Raw genomic sequence first — 15354 nt, forward strand, 5'->3', positions numbered from 1 at the left:
AATGTGACTTTGGCATGACTTCATCTGTCGTTTGGCATAGGTTTGGCTGCTCCTTGAGATATCGGAGTCAAACTCGGCACAAGAGTTCCCAAGGTGGGGGTCTTCATTGATGTTTGGGTACCAAGCATGGTTTTGAATCAAGATGGTGGACCCAAATGTGACTTTGGTGTGACTATACCCAATTTTTGGTGCAGCTGGTTCAAACTCACCAATTACAGTGGTACCTCTGGTTACAAACTTAATTTGTTCCTGAAGTCTGTTCTGAAGTTGAAACCGTTCTTATCCTGAGGTGTGCTTTTGCTAATGGGGCCTCCCACTGTGCGCGCACCAGAGATGCGCTATTTCCATTCGCATCCTGGGGCAAAGTTCACAACCAGGAGCAGCTACTCCCGGGTTAGCGGAGCTCGTAACCTGAAACGTTTGTAACCAGAAGCATTCGTAACTAGTGGTACCACTGTACACTATCTGTTTAAAAATCACAGTATTTTTTTGCTTTCTAAAAATTCCCAGGCCAAGTACTCCCCAATAATATGTTATGAAGCCACATTTCCCAATCTATGTACATGTAGGAAAATATCCACTGGTTCAATAACCATGGGTAGCAATGTGTGTCTGGACTTCAGGGTTTATTTAATTATTCCTTACTTTATTATTACAGTAAGGTATCAGGAATCACAAGACAGAGAAACCAGTAGGAGAACACTTCAATCTCCCAGGACATTCTATACAAGATCTCAGAGTAGCTGTCTTATTACAAAAGAATTTCAGAAATAGACTGGAAAGAGAAGTTGCTGAATTGCAACTTATTACCAAACTTAAAACCATGGAGAGACCTGGTCTGAACAGAGACATTAGATTCTTATCTCATTATACATGATAAAGCTATTTTTAGCCATCTCACCCCTTCCTTTTTCCTATAAGACCAATTGCAGTCGCTAACAGCCAACAGGTTTACCATACCTATCAGCCAATCACCCATTCCCGCCACCCTTCTGAGTAATACCTCTCCCCACCCTCTCACTATATATAAGGGTGTGCTGACTTCTGTTTCAATGTGCATGCACACAAAAGCTCATAGCAATAACAAACTTAGTTGGTCTCTAAGGTGCTACTGGAAGTAATTTTTTAATTTTTTTATTACATTTATATTTCACCTTTCCTTCCAGGAGGTCAATTCTCTTTACGCACCTTCATTTTATCCTCACACCAACCCTTTGATACTGAGGTCTCAAATTTCAGCGGCACCCTGTGCAACACCAAAATTTGGCAACTCCCCCCAAGCTCCATTCTAAATAGTAGTGGAAGCATCTCCTGTAGTGCTCCTGAGGCTCCGTGTCCCGTGCGACCGAACTGGTTGTGCTCCCCTAAATCCACCTCTGTCTCTGAGGTAAAAAGGTAAAGGGACCCCTGACCATAGGTCCAGTTGTGACCAACTCTGGGGTTGCGGCGCTCATCTCGCTTTATTGGCCAAAGGAACCAGCATACAGCTTCCAGGTCATGTGACTAGCATGACTTAGCCGCTTCTGGCGAACCAGAGCAGCGCACGGAGACGCCATTTACCTTCCCACCAGAGTGGTACCTACTTATCTACTTGTACTTTGACGTGCTTTCAAACTGCTAGGTTGGCAGGAGCAGGGACCGAGCAATGGGAGCTCACCCCGTCACGGGGATTCGAACCGCCAACCTTCTGATCGGCAAGTCCTAGGCTCTGTGGTTTAACCCACAGCGCCACCCGCGTCAGTTAAGGCAAAAGACAATGACTGGGCCAAGGTCACTCAGTTTCATGGCAGAGTGGAAATTTGAATGCTGGTCTCCAAGCAATACCCTTCCCTTTATGACAGTGGTTTCCATGTAGGGAGAAAGTGCTGTTATGTTTGAATCCTGCTTGCTGGTTTCCCACAGGCATCTGGCTGGCCATGGTGAGAACAGGATGCTGGACTAGATGGGCCATTGGCCTGATCCAGCAAGCTCTTCTTCTTGTGTCCTTAACCTAACTGAACTGGTACTGTAAGTTGCAGAGGGAGGAATTCCAGCACTGCAGGAAGCATCAGAAAGCCATTCCACACATTTTTTTAAAAGAGGCAAACAGCCTCAACTAAACACTGTAAATCCAATATGGACAATTGCTCTTTTTCACTTGCTCGCATGAAGAGGCTCATTTCACTCTTGACAGTAGCTGTGTTCTCTGAGCATGTTACTAAGGGATGTGTGCTGGTGCATAAATCAAATGTAAAACTGCCCTGGACCAGCCAGGGGAGTGGGTGACCTTAAGCCACCCCTGCCCATCAGGGCTATAAATCCACTCCAGGACGAGAGATGCCTCGCTTCAGGTGTTTTTGAGGTGAAGGTTCTCAAGGTGAGACGTTTCCTTCGGTCTCTTGGCAAAGAGTCAGGACATATTTCTTCCAGTTTGACTAATCCTTCATCTCACACGGATGTCTGCGGCCAAGATCAAGACAGGTGACACTCAGGATAAAGGAAGGGGAGCTGGGGGAGTGAGGAAACATTGGTGGGTGATGATGAATGCATGATCTACAGCCTGTACACAAGTGATGAACAGTGGAAGTTGGAGTGTGATCTTGTAAACACTGCAAAGACTGAACAAATAATCTACTCTCCCAGCACACCAGGTCTGAGACAACAGTGTTTATGGAAGGAGTACACACGTGAAATGGATTTTATATTTATAAGAAATAACAAAGGTGCTGCTTGTGAGGAGGAAATAATGGCTTGCTGTAAAAATGGACAACAAGTAAAGGATGAAATGCATATTAAAGAAATGGGAAAGGTTGTGGACTACTGGACTGAATTTTACTGCATGTAATGCTTTGAAAGAAAATGTAATGAAAATGATATATAGATGGTACATGACCCCAGTCAAACTTGCAAAAATATACCACTTGTCTGATAATAAATGTTGGAAATGTAAGGAAAATGAAGGAACGTTCTTTCACCTTTGGTGGACTTGCCCTAAAGTGAAGGCTTTCTGGGAAATGATATATAATGAGCTGAAAAAGGTATTTAAGTATACCTTTCTTAATAAACCAGAGGCTTTTCTTTTGGGCATTGTCGGCCAAGGGGTGTCAAAGAAGGATCGAACATTCTTTATGTATGCAACAACAGCAGCAAGGATACTCGTCACTAAGCATTGGAAAACTCAAGATCTACCCACTCTGGAAGAATGGCAGATGCAACTGATAGACTATATGGAACTGGCCGAGATGACTGGCAGAATCCGAGATCTGGGAGAGGAGACGGTAGAAGAAGATTGGAAAAAATTCAAGATTTATTTGCAAAAATATTGTAAATTGTACGAATGCTAAGCAGGATGTTTGATCATAACCAATTCGGCACCATTGAATCAGACGAAGCGAAGTATGAAGATAAGTTAAATTTATGAAAAAAACAAATTTTTAGATAATTATTAGGCTAAGTTTAATGTTTTAAAGAGTGAATTAAATCTATCTAAAATTTAGGACATAATATTGGAAAATTAGATTTTAAGGTGGGGATAAGGGGATAAATTGCTGGTTAAATCTCTATAAACTTGGAATGCAGGAGCGGGAGATGTGAGGAAGTCCAAAGAAGATAAGAAAATATGTTATGATATGTAATATTTTAATATGTTTTTCTTTGTGCATCTTAAGCAAAAAAATCCTTATATATATATATATATATATATATATATATATATATATATATATATATATATATGCAGGTTTTGGTGTCCTCGGGTGTCTTCCCGTGTAAAAGTTGGGGTGTCTAGGCGACGTTTCGACGAGGTCTCACTCGTCATCTTCAGGCTGGTGCTTTCGGCTTCTTGTTACTGGAACAGAGCAGGATCTCAGTGTTTGAGTTCCTATAAATACTGTAGAGGGGGTGTGGTGTATAGCCTCCAATGTTCTGGGCAGAGAGGAAGTTCCCAGGCTAGTGTGCCTTTTCTTCTTTTGTTCCTTAATTACTTGAGAGATATCTTGAGTGATTTCTTGAGTGATATCCTGAGTACCACTTAGGTGGGTCATTAGGTGTGGATTAGTTGTTAAAGTCTTTGTGTCTTGACCTCTTGAACTTTGTGAAGAGTTTTCCTGAGAAGATGGCTGTACTGTACTTAGTTGTGCTCTGGCTTGGCTTCGTGTATAGGGGCGAGCTGTGGTTTTGTGGCTTGTGTCAGCCAGATCTGTGTAGGGATTGCAGGGGGGTGCAGCATCCGGAGGTGCCATATATAATAAAAAATAAATATATTTTTTTATATTATATAAATATATTTTATATATTATATAAAATATTTTATAAAATATTATATAAAATATTTTATATATTATATAAAATATATTTTATATATTATATATAAAAAAATAAAGAAATGATGTGGCTGTAGGAGAAATTGATGGACAGATGTTTGCAACAGGAGCAGGAAATCTAATTTTTTAAAAGAAATTGTATTAAATTAAAGCAATTTAGTTTGATTTGTAACAATTTGGAAAACTAATAAAAATAATTTGGAAAAAAGATAATGATTACATGCTAAAACAGTTACATTGGTGATAATAATAATACTTTGCATTTATATAGCATGGGGTTGAGAAGCGAGTGACCATCTAGAAATTGACTACGAATTCCATCATCCCCTGTCATTGGCCAAGCTGGCTGGGGTTGATGGGAGATGTAGTCCAATAGCCTCTGATGAGCCAAAGTTCCCCCAACCTGATATAGCACCTGCGTCTAAGTGCTGGAATGACTTTTGTGTGAATGGGATCTTTCCCCCTGAAGTCTACATGCTGTGTCTGGAGGCGGGTTTTAAAAAAAGAAGTGATAGGGGAGGGGGATTTTGAGAAGGGGGGTAGCGTCCCACAGTTTGCCAGAACTTGTGTTTCACCTGTCTAGAAGTCTTGAGGGAGGAGGAACACATTTGGCATGCCAACCTTTCTCTTGTTCCTGCCAGGTTGGGCAAGAAGACAGGAAGGCTATTTAAGTTGGGCAGAAGTAAAGCCTATAGGTGATGTGAAGGACACATGCCTGTCTCTTGCTGGGGCAAATGCCATGGAAAATGGTTGATTTTCAGTTAGAAAAAGGACAGAGCAACAGCATCAGATTTTCATTCTTGCGATCTCTGGGCCATCTAGCCTGACACAGAGTGTTGTGCAAAATGCCCAGCACGTCGTTCTCAAGCGAGTGAACGAGATCTAGGACAGTTAAGGAGACATGGGCATAATTACTGGAAGGAATAGGAGTGGCGGCTTTCTAAAAAGAGCTTGGCACATATTGTCTCCCTCTGCCCCCAGGGTGCATGTGGCCTGCTGTATTGTCTTTCAGACTGGCTGGTTATGTGAAAGCTCCTATACCATCGACATCCTGTGCATGGGATATTGGACAAGGGTTTAGATAGAAGATTCAGATTCCAGTGGTGCTTCAGATATGCTCTGCAGAAAACTCCATGGACTTAAGACTTGTAAGAGTGGCTAAGGATTTCTGTGAATTCTCAGCATTCTCTACAAATGAGAATCCCCAGAATTATATTGTGAAAGCTGTGTCAATTAAAATAGTATAGGAACCGCAAAGTTTAGTGTAGGTGTGTCCATAATGCCAAGAATTAGGTCAGGGATGGGGAACCTGGGGCTGGCTCTTCAGATTTTTTTTGGATTTGAAAGTAGGCTTAAAAGAAAGAGCTTAGCCTTGCTACCACCTTCCAAAATCCCCCTCCTGACACAGCAAGCAAGCTTCAGAAAAAAGCTTCCAATCCTGCAAAGAGCACTCAGCTACTTAGACCCAAGTGCTGTATCAAGGAAGTGGAACTTTTAAACCTCCAGATATTCATAGAATCATAGAGTTGTAGGGTTGGATGGGATTCTGGGGTCATGGACTACATCTCCCATCAGCCCCAGGCAGTGCGGTCAGTAGTCAGGAATGAAGGGGATTACAGTCCAACATTATCTAGAGGAGGTGTGAGGAACCATTAGACCCTCCAGATGTTGCTGAGCCAGACTAAACGTCTTTCCTTCTGCAGTGTTGGATGGCAGGTTGAGAGGAGTTCCCTACCAGGACAGACTTTGCTCGTGTGCTCAAGACATCGATTCCATAAAACATACTTTGTTGCACTGTGCAAAATATGAACAAGCCAGGGCTGAACTGATAACTACCCTTGCTGGTACCTTTCCCAGGAAAATCAGAGGCTCACTATGTCAGGTTCCTATTGGAAGACCGGACAAATGCTAGAAAATTAGCAGTGGCAAAGTTTTTATCGGTGGTTGCAAGAACCAATGATCCCTATATTCTGAACAAAATGCTTGTTTAACCTGGACGTAAAATTGTGTATTGCTTTGTAACGATTTGTTGGGTCTCTGGACCATAATAAAGATTGTTGTTGTTGTTGCTGCTGCTGAACCACAATTCCCATCAATCCTGGCCATTGACCCTGCTTGCTAGGACTGGTTGGATTGGGAGTTCAGCAACATCTGGAGGGCCAAAGGTTTCCTAGGTCTCATCTAGAGGACCCCAGGTTCCCTGAACCAGGTATTTTATGTAGAGATTATTACCAGATCTTAGATTTTAGAGATTATTAAATTAAGCAGCCAATTGCTTTTGAGACGTGCACTGCCTTCCTGATTGCTTAGGGCCACACATGTGACCAGACCAGGAATCACCACCCTTGCTCTAGTTTGGTTTTGCTTTCCCTCAGCCATGTTGTCTCCCCAACAACATGATCTGGTTGGGAATACCCAAGGAAGGAGAAATCACAGATGGGGTGTGTGTGTGTGTGTGACACAGAAGCAACAGCCCATGGAAACAGTGGCTGTGAAAAGTGCCACTGTTTGAGGGACTATTCCCTCCTGCTCTCTTGAAAACAGGGGTTGCTAACCTGTGGCTTCTCAGATGCTGTTGGACTCAGTCAACATGGCCAATGGTCAAGTATGACTGGAGAGTTGCAGTTGAGCAGCATGTGGAGGCAGTAGAGGCTGGTGTACTGGGGGAAATGGGGCAAGAGGTGGAAATACCTGCCAGCTTCCTCCTCCTCCTTAGTCTCAAAGTTTGCCCATGTACAGCATGGTTGGGAAGAAGATGGGGACAAAACTATAATTCCTTGGCTCTGCCTATCACTGGCTCTGGTCTCACCTACAGTTGCCTCTGGCACTGGCTTTCTACCAACCTACCAACCCCTATGGGCACCAGTCCCCAGTGTCTGGAGGGCCACCCCTGCCTTAAAATACACAGGTAAGAGGCTAGGTGCAATTGCACTTTAAAAATTGTTTTCCAGTTTAATGCTGACTATATCCAACAGCAAGTCTTCGAACCTTGCCTCCCTGCATGTAACTCTCCCAAGCTTACCCGAACCTGAAACACCACCTCTGGAAATAAAGAAGTGTGGCCCTTTCAGGTCCCAGGGAAGAGCTGTAGCTCAGTGGTAGAGCATAGACTTTGTATGCAGAAGGTCTCAGGTTCAAGCCCCACTGTCTCCAGGTCGGGCATTGAGAGGACCCTGTCCGACACCCTGGAGAGCTGCTGCCAGTCAATGCCAGTCAGACTATTGAGCTACATAGATCAGTGTTGTGGCTCAGTATAAGACAGCTTCTGTGTTCCAATGTTCCTAAGCGACTCGTTGGGGCTGTGTCCTGGTTTGCTTTCAGAGAGCATCCAGACAGCTGCTCAGAGACCTTGGGAAGGGGTGTGGTATATAAATCAAATGAATGAATGAATGAATGGACACTCCCAATCCCTTGCATTTGAACGTATATATGCCTGCGCCAGCAGGACATTCTCATTTCATGTACATTTTCAGCACCGGCATGTTGCTTCGAAAGAACCTGCTGAGAGGCAGCTTGAAGCCATCCATTTCTGACACAGAGTCGAGAAGAAATCAAGGCAGGCACCTGTCTGCTTCAAAGCAGCCCAGAGGCGTCTTCCGTTCCTCTTCCACACTGCATCCGAGTGAGTGCATTGGAATGAAAGTAAATGAGGTCTGAATAAGATTAATAGGGATTTAAATGAACTGTGCCCACCAGGATTTTTTTGGTCATGAGCTACTTATTACTGGGCCTCAGGGGATTGTTCCACCAGCGCAGGAGTCCCACAAAGGCACATTGTTAACATAATCACTTTCACTCGAAGGGACAATAAACGTAGCTAGGTCATAATGAAGAGCGGCTGATTTGCAGTGATGTGTTGCAAAGGGAGGGTGGGGAAGGAGGAAAAAGGAGGAGGGGAAAGCCCACCCCCACCTTACAATATGCAAATGTGTTTTCTGTTAACACAACACAACCTACCTGCATATTACTGAGAGGGAGAAAATGGGAGTCCTGGAGAGAGAATTCGCTGCAGGAATCTGGGGCATTATCCTCTGGGAACCTCCAAAGTAGGCCTGGCGAAAATGAGTTGGAAGGAAAGCAGCAGCACAACTGGGCTCAAGCAGCATTTTAATTATTGCTCCCTCCTCTCGGAGAAGAATCATCCCATGAGAAATAACTTAAATTAGGCTGCAATCCCAGATCCACTTACCTGAGAGTGAGCCCCATTGAACTTAATGGGACTTACTTCTGAGCAGGCATGTATAGTCTTAATATTCTCTTCCAAGATGGGAGGACAGGAGTTAGGTGCAACATGAAGATGGTAAATTCCAGCCCTCCAGCGTATTAGTGTTGGGGATTAAACTGAACCTGAGGCTCTTACCCAATACATTTTATGACAGCTCATGTTTAATCATCCCAAGGAACAGCTTTTTTTGCGCCTCTAATTAAAATTTTGTCTTACCATTGGATGGAATTTCCCCCCACTTTGCTGATTTGTACATGACTACATGACCTGGTATGTAGCCCTCCATGCTATTGCCGTGAAGAAAATTAAGGAGAAGGTATTTTTACGAAGATTGCTGTTAACTACACAGGACATTAGCTGACAGAACTATTTTGTTCTGGGCAGGAGTGGTGGCAATGAATGCTGGTGACATAATTTTAAAAAAAGCCTTTTCTTTTTTATACATTTCTACTGCTTGTATCATACATTTTGCAAAGGCCTTTTGCTAAAAGCAATAAATACAGCTGTGTGTGCTTTGTGTGGAGAACTAGATTCAATGGAGCCTGTGAGAACTTTCTATTGTTTCCATTATTAACTGTAAGGAGACAGAACTCCTAAAAAAAGAAAAGAAAAGAAAGAAAAGCCAATTCTAATTTCCATATAGATTATGCTAATTCTCTCAACTGTCATAGAAACTTCCAAGGGCAATAAAATGAGGAGTCAATGGGGGAAATCTGCCATTCACCTGAATATTTCTTATCAGTCTTGCAGTATTTAGGCTTCAGGAGTGCTTCTTATTACTAGAACATCAAAAAAAATATGGTGTAGTACTTATAGGTTACCAGGCATGGCCAAACTTGGCCCTCCAGCTGTTTTGGGACTACAATTCCCATCATCCCTGACAACTGGTCCTGTTAACTAGGGATGGTGGGAGTTGTAGTCCCGAAACAGCTGGAGGGCCAAGTTTGGCCATGCCTGGATTATACGAAGAGAGGTGGCTTTAAGGATGCAACGTGTGATATGACCTCATTTAATAATGAAGAATGGTAAATCAGGCCACCCACACTTATTATCCAGGAACAGCAACAGTGAGTGTTATTCACATGAAGCTGCTGGACAGGAATACTAAAAATACTAAAAATACCAGAAAGCTACTGACCCATAACAGAGACCTGTCTTTTATAGCACCCAGGAAGGAACTTTTGGCAACTTATCTTTATGACACCAGCAGATGATCCATTTCAGTGAGACTAAAATTCTGATATTCGTTTGTTACAAGTAGCCTTTAAGCTGCAGAACAGGTAATACTGGAGGTTCTAATATTCACAAAAGCAAAGTGTTTCTGGAGAAGTTCAAGCAGGTTGTCACCCAATTCAGAAAAGCCCATACATAAGAAAACACAGATAGAAGAAACGAACCTTAATCTCTTTGGATGGGTAGACAACTGAATTCCTAGTAACTCCCTACAGTAGACAAGATGGAAATTGTTGCCTCTTCCCAGAGGGACAATAAATACAGAAGGTGTGTAGCCATCAAGTACATTACTGGCGAGAGAAACAAAACGTGGTCAAAAATATGAGGACAGTATCAACTGAACCGCAGAATGTTCGTACAGTGGAACTTCGGTTCATGAACGTCTCCATTGACGAACAATTCGGAACCTGAATACCGAAAATCCGGAAGCAATTGCTTCCATTTTTGAATGCACCTTGGAAGTCGAACGGCTTCCGCTGCGTGTCTTTCCATTTTTCCCCAATGGATTTTGCTGACCACCCACTGATCCTCCTGTTTTCGAACATTTTGGAAGTCGAACTGTCTTCTGGAAAGGATTACATTCGAAAACCAAGGTTCCACCGTATGTTAATTTTGCTCTTTCAGGCTTTTCTCTGTGCTAAATCCAGAATGGAATTGACAACCACCCCATGCTCCAAGGTGGTTAGATCAGTCCCCAAAAACTTTGGTTAATACAGGATGCAAATATAATACATGAAATGTCAGCTAAGATAATGACATTTTTTAAAGGATAAAGCAGCAGTTGGTGTGCTCATAGACAGAGGAGGTGTACAACAGCAAGGAGTTTAGGGCATATTTTCTTCCAGAAGCCTGTTCCCCACCTTCCTGCTTCCCCCGTTCTGCAGGTTGTTGGGAGGTCTGAGTCCTTCCCCCTAGAGTTTTTTCCTAGGTTTGCCCAAGCACGCTGCCCAAGCAATCTTTTGTTTCTCAGTGGCTCCATTTTGGCTACACTGTCATCATAACTCGGTACAGCTATCAAAGGGAGTGACGAAGGCCATGTTACTTAACAGAACTGAAACCTGCATATTAGAGGAAATTTTAGAACTGCCCTACAGTTACCTCTACTGCAAGATTTCACTGCTACTCATCATTCGCGGCATATGAGTTATAGTTCCCATTCATTCAGCCCACCTGAACCTAAAAAAGAGAGTGCTCAAATACATCTCAATGCAGGAATGACAGAGGTGACTTACTCATGTAATTAGGCATGAACAATAGAGGGAAGACAGTTAAACCTGGCTGAGAACCAATTATCCAAGGGAAGCTATATTCACAGGGAGATAATTAGCAGCATTCTTTTTTAAAAAAAAAAAATGACATGAAAACACAACCATTCGGATATAAAATCAGGTATATTAAGCACATCAATGGCATACAAAATAAGAAGCTGTACAGCTGATCCCTTTCATCAATGACACACAAAATGAGCTGTAGTGAATGATCCCTCTGTCTTTTAGAAGTATGGAGAAATGCATTTTGTGGGGCCAAAATGGGACCTGCATTTCGAATCTTGAGCATCACAAAAGAGATGAACTGCTCCCTCCAGGCCCCAGTAATTGCTAAGATCTTCCATGCTACGTAGGTATGTCCAGTAAACCATACATGTATTTACAACAGATCAGATGAAACAATACTCCTCAAGCCATTTTAGGAAATACTTCCTCTTGACCAGAAACAAGAATATGCATAGCTTTCCCAAAACTGTGTTACATTTAAGTTGTACTTCATCAATGTAGTCTTGAAGAAAGCTCAATGGTCGATAGTAACCCTGTCTTGAAAGTTTCATCATTAAGCTGTTTTACCGCTTCTTCTTGGTTTCTTTCTTGGGTTTCTTGCTCAACGATGCTGTGGCAGCTTTGGGTTTCTTTACCACTTCTGAAGTTTTTGTCTCATAGTTTTCGGTGTCCTATTAAAAGTTTGTTAAGGGAAATAAAGTCAACAGAGATTTTGTTCATAGGGTGACAGCACACTAAAAGCGTTATGAGCCCCTCTTGTGTTATTTATTGGCATATCCCAAGGCTGTCATGGTGGGACAGAAAGTGGGAGAGCAGTTTTTAAAAAATCTAATATGCATTCAGTTGCTAAATCACTAGATACTTTACTTTCACATTACTTAAGCAAGAAATTCAAAAAAATGCTTATGTAGACTGATGCTATGCATATTTTCTTGGAAGCAGAATCACATACTGAGCAATTACTTCCAAGAAAGTGTGTGTAGGGTTGCAGGCTTAGAGAATGTAGGGTGGCGACAAGAGGGACTTCTTGGTGGTGATTCCTCAATTTATAGAACACACTCTCTGAACAGGGTCACTTGCCTCCAATTTTACTGTCTGTCGAAACCAGTCAAATATTTTCTTGTTCTCCCAGGTCTTTAAAGATTTTAATGTTGTTTCTACACCTCTAATTTTAGTCTCTGTTTAATCTGATCACAATTAGTTTTAACCTGCGTTTGGAGTTGTTCATGTGATTGTGTTGATGCTCATACCTGTTTTTTTCCTCTTGTTGAATGGCTGCATGCTTCTGAATGGTTTGCATTTTGTATGTTTTCATATTTTATATTGAATTGCATGTCACCTGGAGGATCATCACACGAGGCAACAGAAATATCTAACAAGCAACTACTAAATAGAGCTGTGTATGAAAAAACAACCTTTATTTTCAGAATAGGAGTGCTTGCTCCTAAGCTCTTTAAATTGAGTAGGAAAAAGAAAGAGCTGGGAAGGGTGAACTGCCAGCAGCCAGCCAAAGATGCAGAAAAAGAGAAAATAAAGACCATGCTAGCAATATGGGTTTTGAGGGAACTGGAGAATGAGGTGCCGCAAAAGGATGGAAATGGATGTTGTCCCAGAGAGAGAGAGAGAGAGAGAGAGAGAGAGAGAGAGATGGGGTGCAGGGAGGCAAAAGCTATGGGAAAAAAACAGGCAATCTCTGGTTAAAAGTAGTATCTCAGCTAGGTGGATTTTATTTTTTTGCACATGCCTGTAATACACCAAAGTATCTTTTCTTTGCTATTTTGTCAACACAAGCATAATGGCACATGCCTAAAGGGCTTTCTGTGATAAATACAGGAGGGACAGCTGTGTTAGTTTATTGTAGCAAAAACTGGACTCTAGTCCACAAACACTCATGCCATTTAAGGTGCTGCTGGACTCCATGTTGTTTATGTATAAAAGGATCATTCCTGTATATACTGTACATACAGAGGGCAATAAGACATGTAGATTTGGGCTTGGCAAGTTCTTTGGCATGGTAAGTGAGCATAGATGTCCATCCTTAGGACTGCTCATTTCTGTGAGTTTCAATGCATAGGAATTTCAAAACTTTAGTAGAAAAAACAAAACGTGGCTATTCAGGTCACCAAAGCAAATAGATGCAAATGAACATTTAAACTGGAAAGGCAACTGTAGAGAGTAATTTCAGATTTATTCATCTCAAATTAAAATAAAGAACTTGAAAATTTGTTAACAACACATTTCGCCCATTGATCTTGCTGTTGACTGGGAGAGACAATCGCAGAAAACATTTCTGCTATGGGAACCGACATCTCATCCTCTTGTTAAGAAAAGAAGAAAAAAGAATAGAGAAGAATCTCACAAAAGCATGGGAACAGAGCCAGGCTCCTGGAAGAAACCACACACAGACTGCTTCCCCTCATTAACCAAGCTTTGGTTTAAATATGTTTTAGGCTTCTAGAGCGTCTCAAAATCCATGTGTGCCAACTGGGAAAGGCCATAGAAAAATGGCAGAGAGATCTGTGGTAGCTTCCAGTTTCTAAGAAAGTGGTCCAAACGAGACAGGGGGAGGAGAACAGCTTGATAGAATCTTGATCATCAATGAGCTTGGCTTGAATCTTTCTCAAGTTACAGAGCTATTGCAATTCACACTCACGAGGCATTCCAAGAAGGGAGACTTGGCTTGCTTCCTAAGGGATGTGATTCACCCACAGGAAGCTGGCCAAAAGAGTTCAACACTCTAGGGAAATGGGGAAGGAGGCATGTATTATTCAGGGGCTCCAGGTTCATTGCAGCTGCAAGAAGATGACTGCTGCCTTCTAATCTTCAATCCAAAGAGTCTTTTCAAAAGCTGATTCCCCTACATGTATGGAGGTTGCCTGGAATAGGAAGCAGACTGGAGCAGGCAGAGTTGGGTGTCCTAAATAAGGAACATCCAGGCCTGCCTATTAGCTTATTGTTCAGAATCAATATAATTTGAATCAGAAATAAATACAACAGTGTATTGCAGAGGGTTCTATGTCTGGTTTCCCCCATAATGTACACTGCAATACAACCCTCATTCAAGTGATCCAATTATTCAATTCTCCAGCCATTTTAGGGAGGTAAAACTCATTTATTAAATAATTTACTAACCATACTTAGGGAAAGCACTGAAAACAACTGCGCAGTAATACCATTTTTTGGAAATAATTAGGAAAACCCATTCAGCACATGCAATGCTCTGGGCACTTCTCCTAAGACTGCACCCCATTGAACAAAGTAGGGTTTAGTTCCAACAAACACATGGCAAACTCTCAACAAGGAACCATAGCCAACCCTGGTCTATAATGAATGCGCTTTTTCAATCTTTCTTTTTCTTTATTAAATTTATACGATGCCTTTCCTCCCAAAGGAATCCACCTTCAGCTTTACAAACATGTTCAATGCATGTGTCAGTCATCAGGCGGTGCTGAGATTTTGCAGAATGTAAACTTCTAAACTGTCCAAAGTGAAGAGTTTCCTCCCACAAAAGCAAGACAGAACATGAGAGTCCTCTACATAAGCCATTTAAGAAGCACAAAGGGCTGCAGATCAACATTTGGCTCCATAGTGGCTAACCAGAGGCCAATGGGAAGCCCACAAGCTGGTCATTAGCACAACAGCACCCACTTGTGTTCCCTAGAAAATGGTATTCAAAAGTGTACTGCCTCTGATACTGGAGATAATGACTGTTGTGATACTATACTTTAAAGGCAATGGAGACCATCACTCTCAGGTTTCTGATCACTGTCCAGTACAGAATACTCAACAGGATGGTCCATTTTATCTGCTCTAGAATCATAGAACTGCAGAGTTAGAAGGGACCCTGTCCTGAGGTACTGGGTAATCATCAATATGCAACTGGCCCATACAGGGATCGAACCTGCAACCTTGGCGTTATCAGCACGACGCTCTAACCAACTCAGCTACCCACTGCATCTAGAGGATGTAAAAGCTGGTGATCCTCAAGGCTTCCTTGTGCACCACATTAGCTCTGTTAAATGCTCCAAGAATCCCAGCTTTTGTTCTCAGCCTGCACAGTTTTAGAGATTAGTTAGAATGCTCGATGGCAAAAGTGTCCTTTTTCATCCTAAAATGTATAGTATAGGAAAAAACTGCTGAATCCTTTCAGGTCAACCCACAGATTTCTCCCAGTCCCTGAACATTTTGTGATGCAGACCTACAGGAGCATGTATGAATCAGTCAGGTGTTCTGCTGATGCAGCAATATATACAGGTAGCTAAACTGCAGGTGCATCATTTGGGTGTGCATGGGGCAGGGCTGGATGATGGGGAAAAAGAGG

The 15354-nt window shown here is 42.3% G+C and overlaps 1 protein-coding gene across 1 annotated transcript in view; it reads right to left on the minus strand.

Annotated features, from left to right (window-relative positions):
• Positions 1 to 11131: 11131 nt before the first annotated feature.
• MANBAL (mannosidase beta like) overlaps positions 11132 to 15354 on the minus strand; it is a 353967-nt gene continuing 349744 nt past the window's right edge. The window contains exon 3 of the mRNA XM_081868205.1: positions 11132 to 11704. Within this exon, the coding sequence (XP_081724331.1) occupies positions 11597 to 11704 (108 nt within the window). The 3' untranslated portion in view covers positions 11132 to 11596. The remainder of the gene's footprint in view (positions 11705 to 15354) is intronic.

This window comes from Podarcis erhardii (genome assembly GCF_964252035.2).
Source record: "Podarcis erhardii genome assembly, chromosome: 6".
Classification (NCBI taxonomy): domain Eukaryota; kingdom Metazoa; phylum Chordata; class Lepidosauria; order Squamata; family Lacertidae; genus Podarcis; species Podarcis erhardii.